This window comes from Rhagoletis zephyria, unplaced genomic scaffold (assembly GCF_001687245.7).
Source record: "Rhagoletis zephyria isolate East Lansing unplaced genomic scaffold, Rhagoletis_zephyria_1.1 Rzeph_scaffold_05025, whole genome shotgun sequence".
Lineage (NCBI taxonomy): Eukaryota > Metazoa > Arthropoda > Insecta > Diptera > Tephritidae > Rhagoletis > Rhagoletis zephyria.
In genome coordinates this window covers 17115-38813 of record NW_016162108.1, presented here as the reverse complement: position 1 = coordinate 38813, position 21699 = coordinate 17115, and the positions used below count along the sequence as shown (strand labels likewise).

Genomic DNA, 21699 nt, shown 5'->3' with positions numbered 1-21699 from the left:
TCATATTTATTTTCGGGAGCCTTTAAAATAGATAAGTTAAATCAGGGTTTCCTCACAACTCTTTTATACGAATATTATATTAGCCGCCTTGGATTCGCACATTTCTGGACGCTTGAGTTGAGCTGTACCTCATTAATTTCGTTCGCTTCGTCACTCGCTAAGTGTTGGCGAATCGAAGGCGGATATTATAACTCAGATAACCGAATCAGATGTTTTCAGAGGGCAGCGATGGAAAAATTATTGTTGAAACATCCTCCTAGTAGGTGATCAAATTGATTGGAGCGACTTTACCCTAGCACGGAATCGTAACTTTGATTTGATTTCACTTACCTTTCTTGTCCAACTCGTCATCGGACAGTGGCTGTTCTGAAATGCGTTCAATATCGAGCAAATCCGATGAGACATCTGAGCGTTCGTCGTTGTGATCGAAGGAATTCTTATGAAGATTGAACTTGTGACATACTTCGAAGGCCTGACCGACAGTGCGCACAATCCGCATCGCCTGTGACTGAAAGATGAAAAAAGAGAGAAAAGAAAATTAAATAAATAAATAAATACAGTTTAACTGAGGAATATTCGCATGTGCAATTTTGAGGTCACTGAAATGTGTCGTGTTATAACGATTGAACTACTCTCAAGCTAATGGACACATATAATAAATATCAAAATAAAATTACACAATTCACGCTCATCTCTACCCCAAAATAATTGATGTCATTGCTTGTACTAACGATGCATCCTAATTACACTTCCTCTGCTCCAGAATATACAATTTCACTATTAGTAACTATCACAAGCCTCACCTCAAAATCCTTTGTTGAATTCTCATTATTCTCATAATAGCATGCTGTTGCATCTAACTGTGTACTTTGATTAATTTGTGCAGAATAATTGCGGTTATCAGCTAATGCCATTAAAGCTGTGTTATTGCTGCTGACACTGAAATTATCGCAGCTCGCTTCGTTCGCATTCTTATTCGTTATTACAGCATCCGCTACACCAAGTCGATTGCCTAGTTCCATTGCGGCCGCTCCAGCTGAGCTCATCGCACCATTACTGTACACTTCGCTGTTGGCGGCATCACCTTCCGCACGTTGAAGAGGCGAGCTGCGTCGTCGTATTCGCGGTTTATCTGCCACAGGCTCACGGAAGGAGAGTTTCTTGCGAGGCTTCTCGGGCCGCGGTTGATCGATGCTGGGCGTACCAGCACTGCCACCGCCACTTGTCATACTACTATTAGAGCTGCAGTTGCCTAACCGAGTGCTGTCATAGTCCGTTAATGATTTCCGCCGTTGGAGCTGCACACGCTGCTCGCCACGTTGAAATAGCTGCAGGTGTCGTCGCCGATTTTCTGGACTGTAGCGCATGGCATCGTCGTAGACACCCTCATTTCCTTTTCCACTTACATTGGCATTTTCGCTTTCGCCAGCCAATCTAATCAGTGCAGGCGAAGTGTTTTGTCGCTGCAGAATTCCACGTTTATTACTGTCCACAAGACTTATGCCATAATTGTCGATGACTGATCTTGACGACTGATAATTTCGCGTATTCGGTAAGTCATATTCAACTCCATTGTAGTCGCTTTGATTGGTTTCCAGCTGATTGTTGAGCATTTGTGCGGAGGGAGATCTGTGCGTCGGAAGTGGCGTGCCCTCCGGTGTCAATTTCTTGAATTTCAAACGCGCCCGCAGCACACTTTCACTGCGCTCATGCCGTTCTCTGCCACGCTCACAGTCACGGTCACGGTCACGTTCACGAGAACGCTCGTATTGCTGATACTGTTCCTTGTCACTCATTGCCGAATGGTTGGCGGATAATTTGCGTTTAGTTTTGCTCATTTCTCGTTTAACCGGAAGCTCTTTCTTTATCAGATACACAATATCCTCGTCGTTGAACAGAATGTGTCGTGATGACCCAGCAAAACCGCTGCTCGAAGACATACACTTGAGATGCTCATCGCTGTCCTGATTTTGACCTGGTTTCTCCGTTTGAAGGCGACCACCCTCACCTTCGTCGGTATCATCCACAAATCTGTAATCTTCGGGTTTTCCTTCGCTCATTTCATCGTTCATGGCCTGGCGGTAGGCTTCCTTGGCTCGTGTTATATTTTCAATGAAGGTATCGTCCATAAAATGACCGTGTCCATTCTTCTGCTTCTCTGCGCTCAGTTCATTGTCTACCGTGTTGATGAGCTCATGTATGTCTAAGCTCTTGTTGCGCGATACCACCTTCTTGGGCTTAGGGCGCTGGTTGCACTTCTTCAGTGCCAACTCTTGTTGGCTGTTGTTGGATTTATCCTTATTTAGCTTGTCGCCGCCAAGTATGTCACGTATAAGTCCCCCACCGCTGCGGAAAATATTGCGATGGTAGTGTATGCTAGTGTTCTTATCCGCAGAATTTGTAGATGAGGTGTTCGAATTTGAGTTTGTATTGGTGCTAACGTTGCTATTTGATGGTTGCTGCTTAGTCTCACACTTTTGCTGTTGTTGTTGTGCTTGTGTTTTGTCAGTAGAAGTTTTTTTGCTGCGTCCCCAGGGAAGAAAATCAAACGCCTTAGTGATGGGACTTCGCGCACAAACTGACGCCTCGGTACCACTGCGATTTCGTAAGACTCCACGCTTCAATGACAATGTACCCGAAGATTGTCCTGTCAGGTTGGGGCCGCCTATTGACATCGGATTGCTATTGGTATCGTGCTTCATCATTTCCCGCTCAGTAGTGACCGCCAGTTCAAAGCACTAAATTTTTTTTGACAATTCTTCGCGCACACGTCCGTGTTAACTCTGGTGTTTATTCGCAGTTCGCCCAGTGGTATTCAGTGTTAGTTACTGTTTACGCTTACTTGATTGTCGAATTGTCATAAACCCACAGTTTGAGTTTGTCAAGAATTGTTTTTTCCTACGTGTGGCACCTGTTGTGAGGTAAACTGCGTTTGCTACTGAAGGTCACAGAATTGGCAAAACTTTCGTAAGTGCCACTCTCACATACACACACCCTTTCATTTGCAAGTACAATACAAATATTTAACCTTGTTCAATGGCGTGTCGGTGAAAACGCAGTGTTTTTATTCAAGTTTTATTTGCTGTTAAGTTTTATTTTTTTCTTACGTTTCTATGTTATTCCGCGCGGTTATGTGTTCGAAATTTATTTTGAATTTTTGTTTCTGCGAACCATCGCTTTATTTTTTGTTGTGAAAATATTTCAAATATGTATTTGCAAGTCAGCGCAGTTTTTGGGAAAGAATATATACATACATATTTTAACGTGGTGCAAAGTTATGCGGTAACATACAAAAAAAAAATACTCCGACGAATTCATAACCTCCTCCCTTTTGTGAAGTCGGTTAAAAACAGTAAACGTGAAAGCAAAGAACATACGTCTAAAAAATTTTTCCCGAGATAGGACTTGGGGCACCTTCCAAAATTTTTCTTCTTGCCAAAAGAGGTGTTGGTACCAAACCCTACGTTTCTTAATATAAATTCAGAGGATGCTCATATTTTGCTCTAGAAGTATTGGTGTACATATATTAATCAAACAATTGGTTAAGTAACCTAAGAACATTTCAAATTTAAATTATCTATTAAAATATCACAAGCTTCAGTTGGTATGGCAACAGTAGCTTTTTATAAAAATCGCCAATATTTTTACCACTTTCACTGCGATCCAATAGCGCATTTCAAGGTCATTGAACACCCTGCATTGGTTGCAGTAGAAAATTGAAAGTTTGTATAGTTATTGCAAATAACGAAAGCAAAAACTAACGGGGTGCCTGCCCCGTTTTTTAGGTTGAAATTTTTTCCCCCATACAAAAATTGGACCACTCTAATGTACATTCTAAGTAGTTTTTGGTATTGGTTAATTTTTCCGTTAGGGTGGGAAGATATTTATGGGAACGGCGATGATGAGATGAGGACGGAAAATTATACTAAAGATGCCACAACACCGAAACCGATTTGTTTCCAAATCAAACTTGAAGGGGGATGACGGAAATCGTATGGAAAGGCGATTTTTTATATTAAATAATTATTGCCGCATTGTCATAATACTGAGCATGGTTAAATTAGGAATTCGCTTATATTATTTATGTGTTTTAATCTATTTAAAAAATCATTTACAGTCATATAGGAAATTGCCTTATTTTACCGCCTTTACTTTTTTAAAGTTACAATATATGTCCAAGCTCTGTGGAGCTGCCGATACAAACATATATTCAGGCTTATAAACCTGTAATTATACATTTTTCCACCTTTAATTTAAATTAGAATGCACCAACGTNGTGGAGCTGCCGATACAAACATATATTCAGGCTTATAAACCTGTAATTATACATTTTTCCACCTTTAATTTAAATTAGAATGCACCAACGTATTAAAAGTAGTAAATAATTAATACCTTTTCTACTACTTTAAAATGCGTGACCGGAATAGACCTGCCGAAAAAGTGAGGTTAAGTGACTGACAACACCTTGTTATTATTTCACCATGGAAATTTACAAAATATTGTTATTACTGTTCACTACGTTTGAAAAAAAATTATCTCTGGTTACGGTTCAAACATCGGCCATGCGCATGTTTATATGTATAAATACATACTACATTATTTTGTTGCTATCCATATGAAGAAAAAGTTTCGATGAAAAAACTATCCTATCTTTTAGGTTGGAACCAACAATACACACCCACAAAATTTCATTAAAATCGGTTAAGCGGTTTCGTAGATTAGCGTAAACGAACACATTGACACGGGACTTTTATATATTAAGACTAACTTCATCCCACCCAAAATTTTAATACTTTATTCAAATACTTGGTACAAAGTATTCACCACAATTCACATTCACATTTGCTTTTGTTGTCGTCAGAAAGCATATCCCTCTATTGCCGTCTTAAATAACCTAACGAAAGCGTTATGTCCGTGAAGAAGTTCTTGCGGAATCTGTATATAAAAGGTAGTGGCAATTTCAAAATGAGAGAGCATTGTTGGTCCACAGAAATTCAATATACATAAACTTATTTCAAACGAAATACCATAAATGGCTTACAATTGAAATTTGTAGGCATTCATCAAGAATTGTCTTTATTTTGTTTAGTCGCCGTAAAGCAAGGACCGCAATGGTTATAACCCGAACACAATGAAAACGACGAGCTACGGACCACAGCTGTCAAATTATTTTTCCACGTATTCTTATATAGATAATTATTTTGGCGACGACAGGGCTACGCGACGACTGTGGTTGTGGCCAGATTAGAGCTATTTCTATTTTTTCATATTCAAATTTCATTTCAAATTCATACAAATTTTTAGCAATAACTCGACTCCAGAGCTACCTGGCGAGCCATTTTTTTCGCAGAAATATTTACCTTCACGTTACAAATACATATTTTGAGTATTAGCCAGATCAGATCATAAATACGATTTTTAGTAATTTGGCTCCAGCGCCACTTGGCGTTTTAAGTTGTGAACCTAAACCAGGACACAAACTATATGTGTATTTATAGATAGTATATTTAGAAGGCGCCACGCCCTCTTTACCAATAGCCCGACTTTTTTCTAAGAGTATGGGATTGATTTGAACACCTTCATACCAAGCTCCAGGACTCTACCACAAATGCTTCCAGAAATATGCGCTGGCTATAACCAAAAAAGCCTATTTCAAAAAATTCGATGCAGCCGTTCGCGAGATCACTTCTTACAAAAGTGGCACTTCTCTTAATATAATTGGTACAGATAATAAATATCGATAAATAGCCAATACCCGCTTGCTTTGCAGCACCTTAAAACATTTCGAACTGTAAAACAATCATTCTATATAATAGATCGGTCCCCGGTTCACCTATAAGAAAAAAATATCCTACATGTTAATCCAGGCAGTAAGCTGCTTACGCGCCAAATTTCAAACAAAACGGAACATTTTAGAAGCAAAAATGGATCCTGTTAATCTAGGAAAAGGCTACCTACGTACCAAATTTCAAGAAAATCGGACGATAAATAAAACTTTTTCGAATAGATCGGTCTCTGGTCCACTCCACGGAAAAAACAAACATTATGCTAATCTAAGCAAAAAGCTACCTAGGTACTAAATTTTAAGCAAATCGGACCATAAATACGATTGTTTCGAACAGATCGGTTCCTGGTCCACTTCCCGTAAAAAAGGATCCTATATGCTAATCTAAGCAAAAAGCTACCTACGTACCAAGGCCGTATTTAGGGGCCTTAGTTATATAGATAATTAGATACCATTCGGTAAAAATTTCGCTTGCAGTAATTTCTACGTGGTAAGTGCTTCTCCATTATTTGGTTTCGTAGGGATTCGGATAGATTCCTCATTGAAGTAGTAATGAAAATTCGCTTAAATGTCTTTTTCGGTTAAGTGCACAAGTTTTTCGTGCAAAGAAGGATGTGCAGCTAAGCATAATATACTATATAATGTTCATGTCCAATTAAAGATACAAAAAATATATTATCTTCTTTTTATTTGGCACTACAACCGTTTGTCGGTTTGGGCCGAGACCAAAAAGCTTCTCCAGTTGCTTCTCTCCTGTGCAAATTTGCACTTGGTTCTTCCATTGCGTTCGTAGGCGCCCTTGCTTTCGTTGTCCACCCATGGGTGCGGAGTCCAAGGATCTTTTCACCGGAGCGTCGTCATCCATGCGTACAACATATCCAAGCCAGCACAGTCGCTGTATTTTTATGCGCTTAATTATGTCCATGTCGTAAAAAAATTCATACAGTTCGTCATTCCATCTTCTCCGATACCCGTCGTTCACGAAAACAGGGCCGTAGATCTTGCGTAGAATAGTCCTCTCGAAAGCCCCCAAAGCCTTCTCATCTTTGTTTGACATCGTCCAAGTTTCTGCGCCATATAAAAGGACGGGCATGATGAGAGATTTGTAGAGCGTGATTTTCGTTCGTCGAGAGAGGGCTCTGCTTTTCAATTGCCTACCGAGCCCAAAGTAGCACCTGTTGGCAAGAGTTATACTTTGCTTGATCTCCAGGCTAACGTTGTTGGTGGTGTTTATGCAGGATCCTAGGTAGACAAAGTCCTTCACTACTTCAAAGTTATATCTGCCAACAGTGACGTGAGTCCCGAAACGAGTGGAGTGCTGCGGTTACATCCCTTTACTTCAGACCTACGATATCGATATCATCTACATACGCCAGCAGCATCGTTCTTTTGCCATATATGGTACCGCTATTTTTCAGATTGGCAGCTTGGCAGCCATACGCACAGTGGTCAAAAAATTATAGCCGAACCACTTTTTGCCAAGTTTTAACGTATTATTTTTGTTGTTATTGAACTTTTGTTATATTTTTTATAAACATAGAGTTCATTCTTTAACAAAACCCGTGTAAATCCAAGTTTCCGAATTTGTGCAATATTAAAAAAAAAAATCAACAAATATTCGTACAAATTTCGAACCTTTTAAAAATTCTAAATAATTAATCGAAATTCTTAGCCATTTTAAACTTGTACTTTATTCTACTAGAACTCAATGGGCTACAAAACTGTATACTCAGAATTTAGTTAAAAACCTCGAAATTTTTACGAAAATTTGTTGATTTTTTTTTATTGCATAAATTTTTAAGGCAGCGTCACTCGATTGGTACATTTGAACAGATTTGTACATTTTTATATTGAGCTATTTGTAAAAAAGGGGAATTTTTTTTGTAGTCAAAAGATTGGTGCCAATACTGCCTTAGCTCAGTGGAATAAGAAGAAAAAAAAAATATAAAATTTCATATTTTCTTCTAAACAAAATTTGCTTATTTATAGTATATTCGCAATGAAATGAAATAAAATAAGATATAATACTTTTTTAAGAAAACAAAATGTGTATACCGAGAAACAATAAAAAACATTCAACTACATTATTAGGCAAAGAATTGTTAAAGAAGTGACATTGTTTCACCTAAGGCAGTCAATATGGCGGAATTAGAGCGAGAAGCTGCTAACATCCAACACCTTATTGCATCATGAAGTTTAATATGATTTTTATATTTTTAAGACAAATAAAGAGACACGTAATTTTTTGTTATGCAAAAAAAATCGCTGAGTTACTCTCATGCTTAGATTCTCATTCCAAACATTAAAAACACTTGAATTCTAATTTTTAGTTCCAAAACTTTGCTTTCGTCTGATTTACGTCGATAAGTATAAGAAATACGAATATACAATAATTTCTTGTTATTTTACATTTATATGTTATTGTTTATCACAAATCTTAATAAAAAAGACTCTGATATCCAGCAAAAACTTTTCTAATCGTAATTCAAAGTAAAATTATAAAATAATATTTAAATTAATGATTTTTCCAGTAAAAATTTAATAATTGCTCTAGTTTTTATAAAAGCAAACTTTGATCAAAAAAATAGTTTTTTCCCTTATTTTTAGCGTAGGAGAAACTAAAATTTAACATGTAGAAGTCAGATCCCAAAATCTTGTTGACTGGTGTAATAACTATCCACGAAGAAAGTAAACCTCATGGACTTTAAAACAGTGCTGAGTTATTACAAAAATAGATTTATGGTGAGAAGTTGTCAGCAACAGTGCTGAGTTATTACAAAAATAGATTTATGGTGAGAAGTTGTCAGCTTTCAAAGAAATGCTTATTCGATGTCCCAACCATTACAGCCAAATTGTTTTTGTTTTTTAAACCTAACTTTGCAAATACGAAAGCTTCCCATCGTTTAAATAAGGCCCTTGAAACGGTTAAAGAGAAATTACTTAAAATTCATGCGAAAACGAGTTAAAATGTCCCACACGTCAGGTTGGTTGGCACGCCTCGTTTTGACAAATTGGTCCATTTTGTGAACTCCCGCCTAAAGCTTTTGATTTCGCAGCTGAATCAAACCAATTCACTGATCCTAGCACCTAGCAAATTCGCCATATGTTGAAAAGAAACAGGAAATTTGAGCCAATGTCGCATTCACAATTGTCTAATTCAAGATAGTACATAAAAGTAAGAGAAAATTAGGGATAGGAAACCATCCACATTGTGAAATAAGCAAAACTGTAAAATGTGGTAGGTTTTAAGCTTACGGTGGTAGATGTGGTAGTAACGCAATTTAGCAAAAAATGTGGTAGATCTACCACAAAAGTGGTATAGTCCGCACACTGTTCGTATGGAATAGTAGCTTATGTCGGAAGGTTGGCTTTAGTATAATGCAGCTCTCGCAGCATACACGCCCAAAATTGAATTTCAAAAANTGAAATAAGCAAAACTGTAAAATGTGGTAGGTTTTAAGCTTACGGTGGTACACCGCCCAAAATTGAATTTCAAAACCATAAAAAATATTCCAAATGTTACTCCGAGTTATAAGCGATCTGAGTGCCGTATTTTATGTAAAGTAAAGTGTTTAATGTACAGTACAGCCATTTCTGAGTGGGAAGAGGTGTCGCATAGTGCAGGTTTTTAATTTCATCAAATTTCTAATCACTTCAAGCCGAAAAAAAGTACTTAATTAAAAAAATAAAATTACACGCCAAGGTCTTTAATTCGACCTCCCATTCGAAAAAAACTGTGCAAATTATATGACTATCGCAAAAAATGCATTCTCTTATAATATACATACATATGTACTTATTTAGATCGATATGACTTTTCGATAAGGTGGGAAGCCTAATGAATGATTATTTCTACCTAAAACTTTCATAAATCTCTTTTTATTGACATCCATATCTGAATATTTTCCAAAATTGATGTATAAGTTAACTAAATTCGACTTTTCATCAGGTGGCAAACCCTCTTCAAAAGCATTTTCGAACTTAAATCTTCTAAAATCTCTTTGGTCTGCCATTGTGATACACTTGTATTTCAACCAACTGATGAACTAAGTTTGAATTTGAATTTGATTGTTGAAACACGTGGCAACTCTCCTTAATAAAGGTCAGAAATAAAGCCTTTTCAAACCCATTTCGATTGATACTTACCTTTTAGTAATTAATCCAACTTGTTCCAAAAGAATTTTCAAGCTAAAACCTTGTTAACTCTCTTTCATCTGACATTGCGATGTATATTATTAATTAACTGAAGAATTAAGTTCAATTTGACTTTTTAAATGTATTGTAACCTCGCTAAGTATAGTTAAGAAATAAAGATTTTTCAAACTCCTTTCCATACTCAAACTCCTGCCCATATTTTAAAAATTCACTTATCTTGCTAATTTGATTTCAACTTTTTAAACAGGTGGCTACCCTCTTCCAACACCTCAAAAATATTTTTGCTGTTCAAAGTAAAGATTTCTAAACACTCTCTTTTGACATCCATATTTTGATATTTCATATAACTTGTGTATAAGTTAACTGAATTCGACATTTCAAGCAGGTGGCAACCCTCTTCAAAATATTTTCAAACTACTTCCTTCTGAAACCGCTTTGGTTTGGCACCCCTATCGTAAGACAAATTTCTTTTACCCAGCCAGCCTTTCGACATAAGCTACTATTCCATACGAACAGTGTGCGGACTATACCACTTTTGTGGTAGATCTACCACATTTTTTGCTAAATTGCGTTACTACCACATCTACCACCGTAAGCTTAAAACCCTCCTATAATTAATTTAATAAAGAAAGCTTTTGAAAACCTTTTCGATTAATACCTGAGTTGTAATGATTTATTTATTTCAATAAATAATTTAAATATAATTTTTTAGAAGGTGGCAGCTCTTTTCAAAAAAGTAAAACCTTATTGCACATTTGCAGAGCAAGCCTTTTAATTTGACACCTGACTTTGGAAAATCGAACCAACGGTGCGGATATGAGAACATTGATTACTAAATATTTGGAATCTAATTGTTCAACAGGTGGAGACTTGAAAAAAAATAAAACCAGTTTGCACATCTACAGGCGAAGCGCATTAATTTGCCACCCCATTCTTTAAAATCGAGCGAACGATGCAAATCTTTTGCCCTGGACAAAAAAGTCCCTACGCGTATTATATATAGTATAGATACTAGCAAGTCAATATTCTAATTAAGTTTCATCAAAAAATTACTTGTCGATTAAAGACGCATTATACTAAAGCCAGCTTTGCGACATAAGAAACTATTCCATACGATCACAGATATGTACATATAAGAAATATATGAGCGAAGTTCGTGCCAAAAAAATGGAATTGGCGCCTTAATGCGTCGCTTAAATTTACATTGACTTCAGTAAACATGTTCTAGATGCCAATTAAAATGACGCACAAATGAATGTGTACTATGTTGCAATGCACTTGCACAATACCCACCGAAATACATTTTTAAAAATATTGAAGCGAGAGCTCATTGGCGATTTATACGGCTGAAAATAAATTCAAGGTTCTTCTATTTTGAATTCAAATCTGACGAAGAAAATGAGATTTTCATGAAGTAAAAGTGAATGTAAAAGAATACTTATTTTTACATTCAAGGAGATTAAGTAGCTGCTAACGCATTGGCGTCACCGTGTCTACGAAACCGATTTACACTATAAGTATTACTCCAAAGGCACTTCATAAAAAATGCTTAATGGGTAACCGTTACTATGACTTCAAGATAAATACTTCTAGAACCCAATTTTATTATATGTATGTATATGTATATTACTTTGTAAGCTTCTGATATCATTAAATATGCAAACATAAATTCACATAATTTTATACAGAGGTAGGCGCTCGTTAACCCTGGAAGGTCATGGTTCGTCTTTTCGACGACGCGAGTTTTTATTTTACCGTTATCGCGTTGTTTGTATAGTGGTAATTTTTCGTACAGCGCTCATGGTTGCCACAATTGGTAACTTTCTACCAAAATTGGTAACTTTTAAACGGTTTGGTAACTTGGTAACTTTTGCAACTAAACATCTATTTGCATTACTAGAAAGAAATGAATTTTGTTTCGAATATGCGTAATTATAAAAACCCCTCGAGTTTCAGTTGCAGCACTACTGACACTTTTACAAAATTACTTCTATTAAATTAGAGTCATCGCATATTCGAATACTGGAAATATTTTAATAACAGTGGCAGCACCAAGGGCTGCACTTTTAAAACAACTTTCGAATTTTTGCGATAAATTTTGAATTCTACCCTCTCATATTTTAATATTGGCCCTCTGGCAATTTTTGGTAAGGTCCATAGATCGTTTTGAAAAAAAAAATGTCGCGTGCTTTTTACCAGACCCATCTACCGACATTTATTTATTTATTTATAATATTATGTACACTTAAGTCTAAAACTTAAAGCTACATATAACAAAGAAGCCATGGCTACTTAGGCCTTCAGATAAATCTCTTGTGTAAGCTTATGTACTAATTAGTAGGAATAAATTTACTTTTATGAAAATCAATTATATGACTAAATAATATTTTTATTTAAGCTAACGTAGATATAAGTGTGTACAAAGTAGGTATTATATCTGATACAGTAGTTTATATATTTTAAGGAATTTTGGCGAATGAAACATTAATAAATTTAGATATATCAGCTTTATTTAAATTAATTGAGGACGTGACTGGAGAAGATGTTGCTTGTTTTGCAGCTTGGTCGGCAAATTCGTTTCCCTTTATTCCTTTGTGACCCGGAACCCAGAGCAGTTTGTTAATAAATTTCTAATTACCGATGGATAGTATGAATTATTTAAGATATTTGATATGGCATTAAGGGCTGAAAATGAATCAGTACATATACAAAATTTTCCTCTTTTTTTGAGAGATAGTTTAATCGCTTCAAATATTGCTATTATTTCAGCGGAGAAGACGGACGAATATTCAGGGATTATAGATACCTTAAAAATTTCTGTTTCAGAGGTAATGGCATAGCTAGTTGTATGATGGTGTTGAGAGCCGTCCGTATNATTTCAGCGGAGAAGACGGACGAATATTCAGGGATTATAGATACCTTAAAGATTTCTGTTTCAGAGGTAATGGCATAGCTAGTTGTATGATGGTGTTGAGAGCCGTCCGTACAAATAAATAAATAAATAAAATTGTAGTTTTTAAGCTGGGCTTTAAGTAACATAAATTCTGTATGATAGACCTGATGCGGAGTATTAATTTTCTTATGTTTAGCAAGACTATTGTCGATTGTAGAACTATCAAGAAGCCACGGTGGTAATTTTCCACCAATTTTTTTTGTTGGACAAATAGGTAGTTGAAGCTTTTGGCAGTAAAAAGTTGACTTACGGATTACGGAGTGATCTTTGCGAGGAACTTGATTTGCAACTTTTGGATTGATATTTTTGAGGACTGTGTGAGACGAATTAATAAATGTTGTGCAAAGATTTGTAAGTAAAATGTTGTACTTTATCTCAATTGGAATAATGTTTGCTTCAAATAACATATCATTATGGGGCCGTTCTTACGGCAGAATTAAGCATACATTTAAGTTTTTTAAGATGTGTGTTGGCCGCAGATCCATATACGAATAACCCATAATCAATTTTTGATACCAATAATGCTTTTAAGATNGAAGCTTTTGGCAGTAAAAAGTTGACTTACGGATTACGGAGTGATCTTTGATTTGCAACTTTTGGATTGATATTTTTGAGGACTGTGTGAGATGAATTAATAAATGTTGTGCAAAGATTTGTAAGTAAAATGTTGTACTTCATCTCAATTAGAATAATGTTTGCTTCAAATAACATATCATTAATGGGGCCAAGGGCAGTTCTTACGGCAGAATTAAGTATACATTTAAGTTTTTTTAAGATGTGTGTTGGCCGCAGATCCATATAAGAATAACCCATAATCAATTTTTGATACCAATAATGCTTTTAAGACGTTAATTATAGTTTGAGTGCTACAATTCAGTTTCTTACTGGAAATACATTTAATTACATTAAGCGATTGGGATAGAGATAAAGAAAGTTCTTTAATATGAAAGTTCCATGAATATTTACTATTTAAATTAATGCCAAGTATTTTTAAGTTATTAACAACTGAAAAATTATATGAATTCGTAATTAAAGTGCATTTACAATTTCTTTTTTTGCATATGTGAAGTTATTTGCATTTAGTAGGTGAGAGGCAGGCTCCTGAATAGTCACACCAATTTTGAATGTTTTCAAATAAGTTCGTTAAGTCAAAATTTATGTTTTTATTTTTTTTAAGGTCGACGGNGTTATTTGCATTTAGTAGGTGAGAGGCAGGCTCCTGAATAGTCACACCAATTTTGAATGTTTTTAAATAAGTTCGTTAAGTCAAAATTTATGTTTTTATTTTTTTTAAGGTCGACGAATAAGTGATGGTCATCAGCGTAGGCTGAAAATTTAATATTTTTGTGAAGGGAAATGGTATCAGAAAGTTTGTTGAATGCAATTAGAAATAAAACTACTGAAATTGGTGATCCCTGTGGAATGCCATTATATAAAGGATATTCTTGAGAGTAAGTTGCACCTAAGCGAACTTTTATTTTGCGATTAGACATAAGGTTTTTAATGTAATTGATAATTTTAGGACCAAGACCCCAGTCAACCAATTGATCAATGATAGAGTGTATCCCAATTTTATCAAATGCTTTGGCCAAATCTAGCGAAAGAACAGATAAATGTCTTTTTTGCTAAGAGATTTAGTTATCAGGTAGTCTACATATAGTAGACTATCCGTAACTGATTTCCCTTTTACAAAACCAACCTGGTTTTTATTAATAAGGTTGTTATTTATAATAAACTACCACAACCTATTTGCAATTATTTTATCCATGACTTTGGAGTAACAAGAATTTAAAGAGATAGGTCTATAGTTTAAAATATCAGTTTTGTCCAAAGTTGGTTTTGCAATTGGAAGAACAGTACTGATTTTATAAGACTGAGGTGGGTAATTGTTAAATATATTATTGTAATGATTAATTATACGATATTTTAAGTTAATAGAAGAATTTTTTATCATCTGGTAGTTAAATTTGCCATGGCCAGGAGTATGCCCTTTTAGGCTATTTAAGGCACTATTGAACTCAATAAAACCTATTTTGTCTTCAATTTTTAAAGCGTATGAGTTAGGTGTGCAATTTGGTGGAAGACTAAGAGCTTTGTTTTTGGCTGCACGAAAGGATGAAGTGAACTTATTGTCTTCAGATTCCCGAGACCAATATTTACCAAAGATCTCTACTATTTCTGTTTTATCAGTAATATTTACGGAATTGTTATTGATTTTTATACAGTGAAGATCTTTTTGTGGATTGAGTCCACAATACCTTCTTATGTTATACCACACTTTGTTTAGTGGAGTCCTCGGCTCAATTTCGGAAGCGAATTCAACCGTACTTTGCTGTTTGGCAGACTTAAGTTCCCTTCGAAACCTCGCATTGGCTTTTTTATAATTAATTATGGAATCATTAGTTATGTTTCGTTTGAGAATTCGCCAACATTTAATTTTATCATTCCGAAGAATTTGCAGCTCTTTATTCCACCAAGGGACGTTGTGTCTACTAGAAATAGGTTTGTTCAAAGATATTGACTTATAAGCACTTTAAAGTAAAATTTTATATAAGTTTGCAGCTTCCTTATTTATATTAGAACTGGGTGGTCTTGAGTTGTTAAAGAAATCAGAACTTTTTTCAAAAAGGGACCAATTTGCTAATTTGGTCTTAAATTTTGGCAGTAGTTTAAATTGATTTACTTGATTTGTGTCAAATAAATTAATTACTATTGGATGGTGGTCGCTACCATGTAAGTCTTTTTCAACTGACCACTTTGCGCCAAGATGTATATCTGGAGTAGCAAAAGAAATGTCAATATGGGTGAATGTATGATGAGTGGTGAAATGAGTTGGTTGTCCGTTATTTAGTAAAATAAAGTTGTTCTGTTGGATGAATTTCCCAAGCTTGTTACCCCTGGAGTTATTTTTAGGAGAGCCCCAACTATTGTGCCAACTATTAAAGTCGCCCAATATAAGTGTAGAAGAGTTAGCAGGTTGTAAAACTGGGGACAAGTTACTGGAAGAAAATTTTTGTTTGGGAGCAATATATGCATTGATTAAATTAAATTTTAATTTTGAATGTATTTCTGCTCCTACAGCAGCAAAATGATTGTTTAGGTGTAACTGTTTAAACTGAATTGAATTTTGAATTAATAAAGCAACGCCGTTTGAAGTACTACTGAAACTAGTTGAAAGTTGTTGATAATTGTTTGGTATTGGAAAACTTGTGTTAGGTGATAAATGTGTCTCTTGTAACGCTATAATTTTAGGTTTATATTTATTTATTAGCAAATAAAGTGAAAAGTCATAGTATAAATTTAAAAATTTGAGAAACTAAACGTTTCATCAGTGCACATAGAATTAACAACTTCATCAGTAATGTCTTGACTAGTTTTTTGTTTCTTATGCTTAAGTTTTTCTGAAATTTTTAATTTTGTTTTTTGTCTATTTGATAAATTTCTTGGATAAACCGTTGATTTCTTCCCAGTTAGTTTTTTCAGCGAACTCGCTGAAGTGCTAGCTGTGATTGCACTGGAATCAGCCAAAGTGGCTTCAGTATCATTTGAATCCGATATAGTGTCATCATATCAGGTAATCTGTCTCTCTCCTCCTTGCATTGTTGTTTGTGTGTCAGAGATAGTAGCATTGGTATGGCTATCGCATGGAAAAGTTGGGTGGTATTTAAGAGTAGCGGAGTAGAGAGTGTCTTTATGTTGATGGTTTTTGTTGTAGATTCCTACTGCAGTTTTGTGATCCGTCTTGTTTAACGTTTTAATAGCCTGTATTTCCTTTTGTTTAATAAATACAGGACAGGATTTTTGTAGGCGCTGTGAAGTTGGTAATCAGATATGTTAAAGTACTTACAGTTGATGCATGATTTACTCAAAAGGCAAAGTTCTTTTTTGTCTGGGTCGAGATGAAAATCTTCACAACAATTTCCGCATAGTTTTTTATTAGCACATGTTTTTGATATATGTCCAAAATGAAAACAGTTATTACAACGCAAAGGGAGTGGTATGTATGGTCTCACTTTTGTTCGCTCATAACCTATATTTTTATATTCCGGTAATGTGTGAGAAACAAAGGTTAGGATAATAAGACCTGTTTCATTTAATTCACTGTCAACTTTTTTTAGTATTTTCTTTACTTCATGAACATTCTGTGTTTTAAGTTCACTAGTTCCACTTCACCATTACATGTGTGATCAATCGATTTTTTAATTATAAATGGAGACACGTTAGTAAATTTTTGATTATCATTTCTAGTGATAACTAGAAATTTAGAATGTTCTCGGTTGAAGCTACGATTCCAAATGTCAGGTGGCTCAGTCATTATTGTAACGTTTAAATTTACTTATTGCAATTGGAAATATATCACAAATTAGTTCGGTTCACAAATTAAATTTGTAAAGTGTTTTGTTGTTTAGAAGTAACTGAAAGGATTGCGGTACAATTGGCACGTATGTATGCTTTGTTATTGTAATTCAATCACAAAGTTTTGTTGCCTTCGTAGGCGCTATTTACTATTGTTAAAAGCAAAAACAACACCAGGTAGTTTAAGAGAAGTTAAATCACACGTCTGAATTGCTCGAGCGACGACACAAGAAAGTTGTCTACCGACATTTATTTCGACACCTACCGACATATATTTCTACTATCGGTGCTATTATTCCGTGAGTCGCAGGTCCACCTATCGGCACATTCCGAACGAAAAATTACACTGAATATGGCACAACGCCGAAACCGGTTTGTCTCCAAACCAAATTTGACAAGGGATGATGGAAAGTCGTTCCATATTATATCATACTCCTACCCTGTCGGAAACACCAACAACGAAAATGTGAATAACGGCACATGCAATAATTAATTGATAGAAAAATATTTTCTAATAAATAAATTATTATAATTGTCAATAGCATTTTCAACCTTGATAATTTATAAATAAAATAGATTTAAGCTTCTGTGCTAGTACTGGGAGTTCTTGATAAATAATCAAAAATTGACAAATTATAAAAATATTTGAATTTGTTAAGTGCACAGAACCGGGCTGTAAGTATATACATATTTGTTATGAAATATAGCAGTGTTATTCAGCATCTTTTTTTCTCACTGAAGAAGTGAAGGTTTTGGTAGTGAAGATTTGGTAAATTTTGGTAACATTTCTGAAGAGATTTTGGTAGAAAAAAAATGTTGGCGAGTGGCAACCATGACAGCGCTAGTCGGTGTTGTGCTGTTGATGTGTGCTGTTACTTAGATTCATGCGCTTCGTGTAAGTACTTATTTTGTAAATGTGCGTAGTCAAAACGACGAAGGATGAACTTTGTGTATGTTTTACGTTTCAAAATAATTTTATGAAGTTTTTTATTTTTATTTATTTATATATTTTACTTGTGCAGTTATAATACACGATGAGTGCCACCAAAAATTATAGCGACGAAGAAAAAAAATCGCGCCATTTGTCCCCCTTCTAAGCGACGAATAATAAATCATCCTGTGCCAAAAAAGTCTCTGTGGAGAGCATAAAATAGAGCTTTGCGCCTCTTGCACAAAATGAGAACTGTCATACCTGGAAACTTGTTTCTTTTTTAGTTCATAGTATTATTTTTAAGAAAAAAACACTTTAAATGAATTATATGTACTTTAAGTTGTTTTTTTTTCTAATTATTGTTTTGTACAAAAAGCCAAATGAATCAGAGCTGTGAAATCTTGATTTACAATCAAAAGTCTAAAGAAAAACTACTTGTTATTGTTTTATTTAAAAAAATAAAAATAAAAACAATGTGAAAATAATAATTTTTGTGCATTTTTATACACAGGTTAATTTAATAACGCCTTTTAGAAATGCCGTCGTCGAGTCGACGAAGGATGACCTTTGCGTTATAAAAATAACGATGAGATTCCAGGGTTAAAAATGTTCTAGTTTGGTCTATTTTTTATACCCGAGCGCACTTGTGCACAAGAGCATTATAACATTGCTCACATAACGGTTGTTTGGCGCAGCCTATAGGAATCGAGATAGATATAGACAAATGCATACATCAATGCTCAGAATGAAAAGAAAAGTCGATTAAGCCATGTCTGTTGAGATATCTCAACGAAATTTAATAAATATGTAGGCCTCCGTTTATCGAAGGTAAGTTGGTATTTAAAATGGCCGAAATCGGACTGTAACGGTATTTCCGAAAAAATGCAAAAGCTATATTTTAGTAAATATTGTGAAATTTTTGCAAATTTTCGGGAAATCTTGGTACGGGCCTTGGTTAAGGCCCAGCTAGGAAATCTGTTGACAATTTTTGAAATCGAGCAATAACCACGCCCACCTTCCATATAACGGTAATTTACACAAACACGAAAACTGCGATAAATCAGTAACTACTGAAGCTAATTCACTAAAAATCGATGATTGCAATAACCACTTTGCAGAAAATAATATTAATATAAAACATATAATATGACCGCAATGTGTGTCTCCGTAACTGATTTCTTAATTTCTAGCAAACTCGGTTTACTTAATACCCTTGGTACGGAAAAACAATTCGTTGAAATAATTCAAATCGGACTAAAATTACACCAGCTTCCCGTATAACGGGAAATTTGAGAAATACGAAAACTCTGATATTTCAATAACTGAGGACGGTAATTTGCTCCAAGTTAATATTTACAACAATCTCTTTGCAAGAAATAAGACTGTTAGAGACTTTTAGGAATTGGGCGTGGCATCGCCCTCTTTATGACTACAAAGGTCTTTCTCGGTAACCGCATTATCGATTTCTACCAAACTTGGTTCACGTAACAAAAAGTGTGTACATACATATTAGGCTGGGTCGATTTTGTATGGGGAAAATAAAGGTAATTTGATTGTATTGTAATAGTAATATTATGTTAATTTAGGACTAGGAAAATAATAATTGGTAACAAAAGATTAAAATAAAGCATAATTTAAAAATCAAAAATAACTGTTATTTGCAGATTATTTAGATAAAAATCAAAAATAATTATTTTGGATTTATAAAATAAAAATCAGAAATAACTTNAAAAATCAAAAATAACTGTTATTTGCAGATTATTTAGATAAAAATCAAAAGTAATTATTTTGGATTTATAAAATAAAAATCAGAAATAACTTTTATTCAAGGAGTAATTAAATAAAAGTCAAAAAATAATTGTTAAAGAGTGATTTTTTTAATAAAAGTTGTGACTGTTACGGTCCCTGCTTCTTACAGAACAATGATTGAACACTTTTTGCGGCCAACGGCGGAGCAGCATCGTAATGTGTGGTTCCAAAAAGATGAAGCGACTGCGGACGCTGCTAGGCAAACTATGGTCCTGCTGCGTGAAATTGGTAGGTCTTCTTTGTATATGTATTAGGGCGGGTCGAAATATTTATATTCATTCAATCCTTTTGTAATACTGATAAGATGTTGTTTTATAAGGTCAATTACAAGCCTTAAAATACTATCCTTTTACTTAAAGCGCAAGAGCCCGCGTATCGACCACCAAGTGTAACAAAGCACACTAGTCAGATAATACGAATGCTCCTTACGAATTCAAGGATTAGGAAAACAGTTTGGTTTTTATATTAGAGAATCAAACCAGAAACCTAAATCATATAAACAAGCAAATATTGTGGAAGTCCTATAGTTTATGGTTGCTCTTAAAGTTTCCTTTTTTCAACAAACTTGTAGATTGTTCAATTGATTTTTTCGCTTGTCTGCANCCTAAATCATATAAACAAGCAAATATTGTGGAAGTCCTATAGTTTATGGTTGCTCTTAAAGTTTCCTTTTTTCAACAAACTTGTAGATTGTTCAATTGATTTTTTCGCTGGTCTACCNAATACGAATGCTCCTTACGAATTCAAGGATTAGGAAAACAGTTTGGTTTTTATATTAGAGAATCAAACCAGAAACCTAAATCATATAAACAAGCAAATATTGTGGAAGTCCTATAGTTTATGGTTGCTCTTAAAGTTTCCTTTTTTCAACAAACTTGTAGATTGTTCAATTGATTTTTTCGCTTGTCTGCAGTAGAGCTGTAAAAGTAACTAAATTTCGGATACCCGTATGTATTCGTTACTAATCCAATCAACACCCGTAACTTTCGTATCGTTACTTTACTCGTTACTTTTACAAGAATCATCGCAGCAAATTTTGCAGCGTAAGGAACTGTTCGTTCTTCCATATGCATACATGTAGATACATNCAAATTTTGCAGCGTAAGGAACTGTTCGTTCTTCCATATGCATACATGTACATACATATACATATGTATACACGCAACAAATTTTTGTATCGATTCGAATAAGTTGATACAGGCTGCGTTTCTTTATACATTCCGGATAATTCCATTTCACAGCCGAAATAAGCATAATGCGTTTAAAATATACGACAACATATCATCAGGAACGTTCTAAAGAATAAATAAACAAAAAAAATTATTCCAAACGTTCAGAATGAATAAATAAATGCAGTCACAATCAAGCACTTGTACCTCACACGAGTCATGCATGCATGTACGTACATACACAAGCAACACACTTTAGGATCGATACGAAAAACAGTTTCGTTACCGCACAATACATTGTGTTGTATTGATTCACGATAATGGTGCATATACGGAACATGCGAGTAACGAGATTATTATGTGAGTAACGATTCGGTACTTCGAGTCAGGGGTTGTATTCGTTACTCAGTAACGAATACATACGGTTTGCTACAGCTCTACAGACAAAAGAAGGCAAGAACAGTATTCATATTTCTAGGGTGTCTTTAAGACACTGATTACGAATATACATTCAGCTTTGTCAAATTGGCTCGATTTTGCG

At 34.8% G+C, this 21699-nt stretch overlaps 1 protein-coding gene across 1 annotated transcript; it reads right to left on the bottom strand.

The window, feature by feature from the left end:
* Positions 1-322: 322 nt before the first annotated feature.
* On the bottom strand, positions 323-3351 carry LOC108371495 (uncharacterized). Its single transcript, XM_017627075.1, has 2 exons — positions 804-3351; positions 323-508 (listed from the first exon to the last, which is right to left on the bottom strand). The coding sequence occupies exons 1-2, from the start codon at positions 2703-2705 to the stop codon at positions 323-325; spliced, it is 2088 nt and encodes a 695-aa protein (XP_017482564.1). The 5' UTR covers positions 2706-3351.
* Positions 3352-21699: the final 18348 nt, after the last annotated feature.

Excerpts from the sequence above, each read along its gene's own strand:
- LOC108371495 (XM_017627075.1), bottom strand. The coding sequence starts at position 2,705 with ATGATGAAGCACGATACCAATAGCAATCCGATGTCAATAGGCGGCCCC. Across the intron at positions 509-803 it reads ATTCAACAAAGGATTTTGAG|TCACAGGCGATGCGGATTGT; the intron begins GTGAGGCTTGTG and ends TTCATCTTTCAG.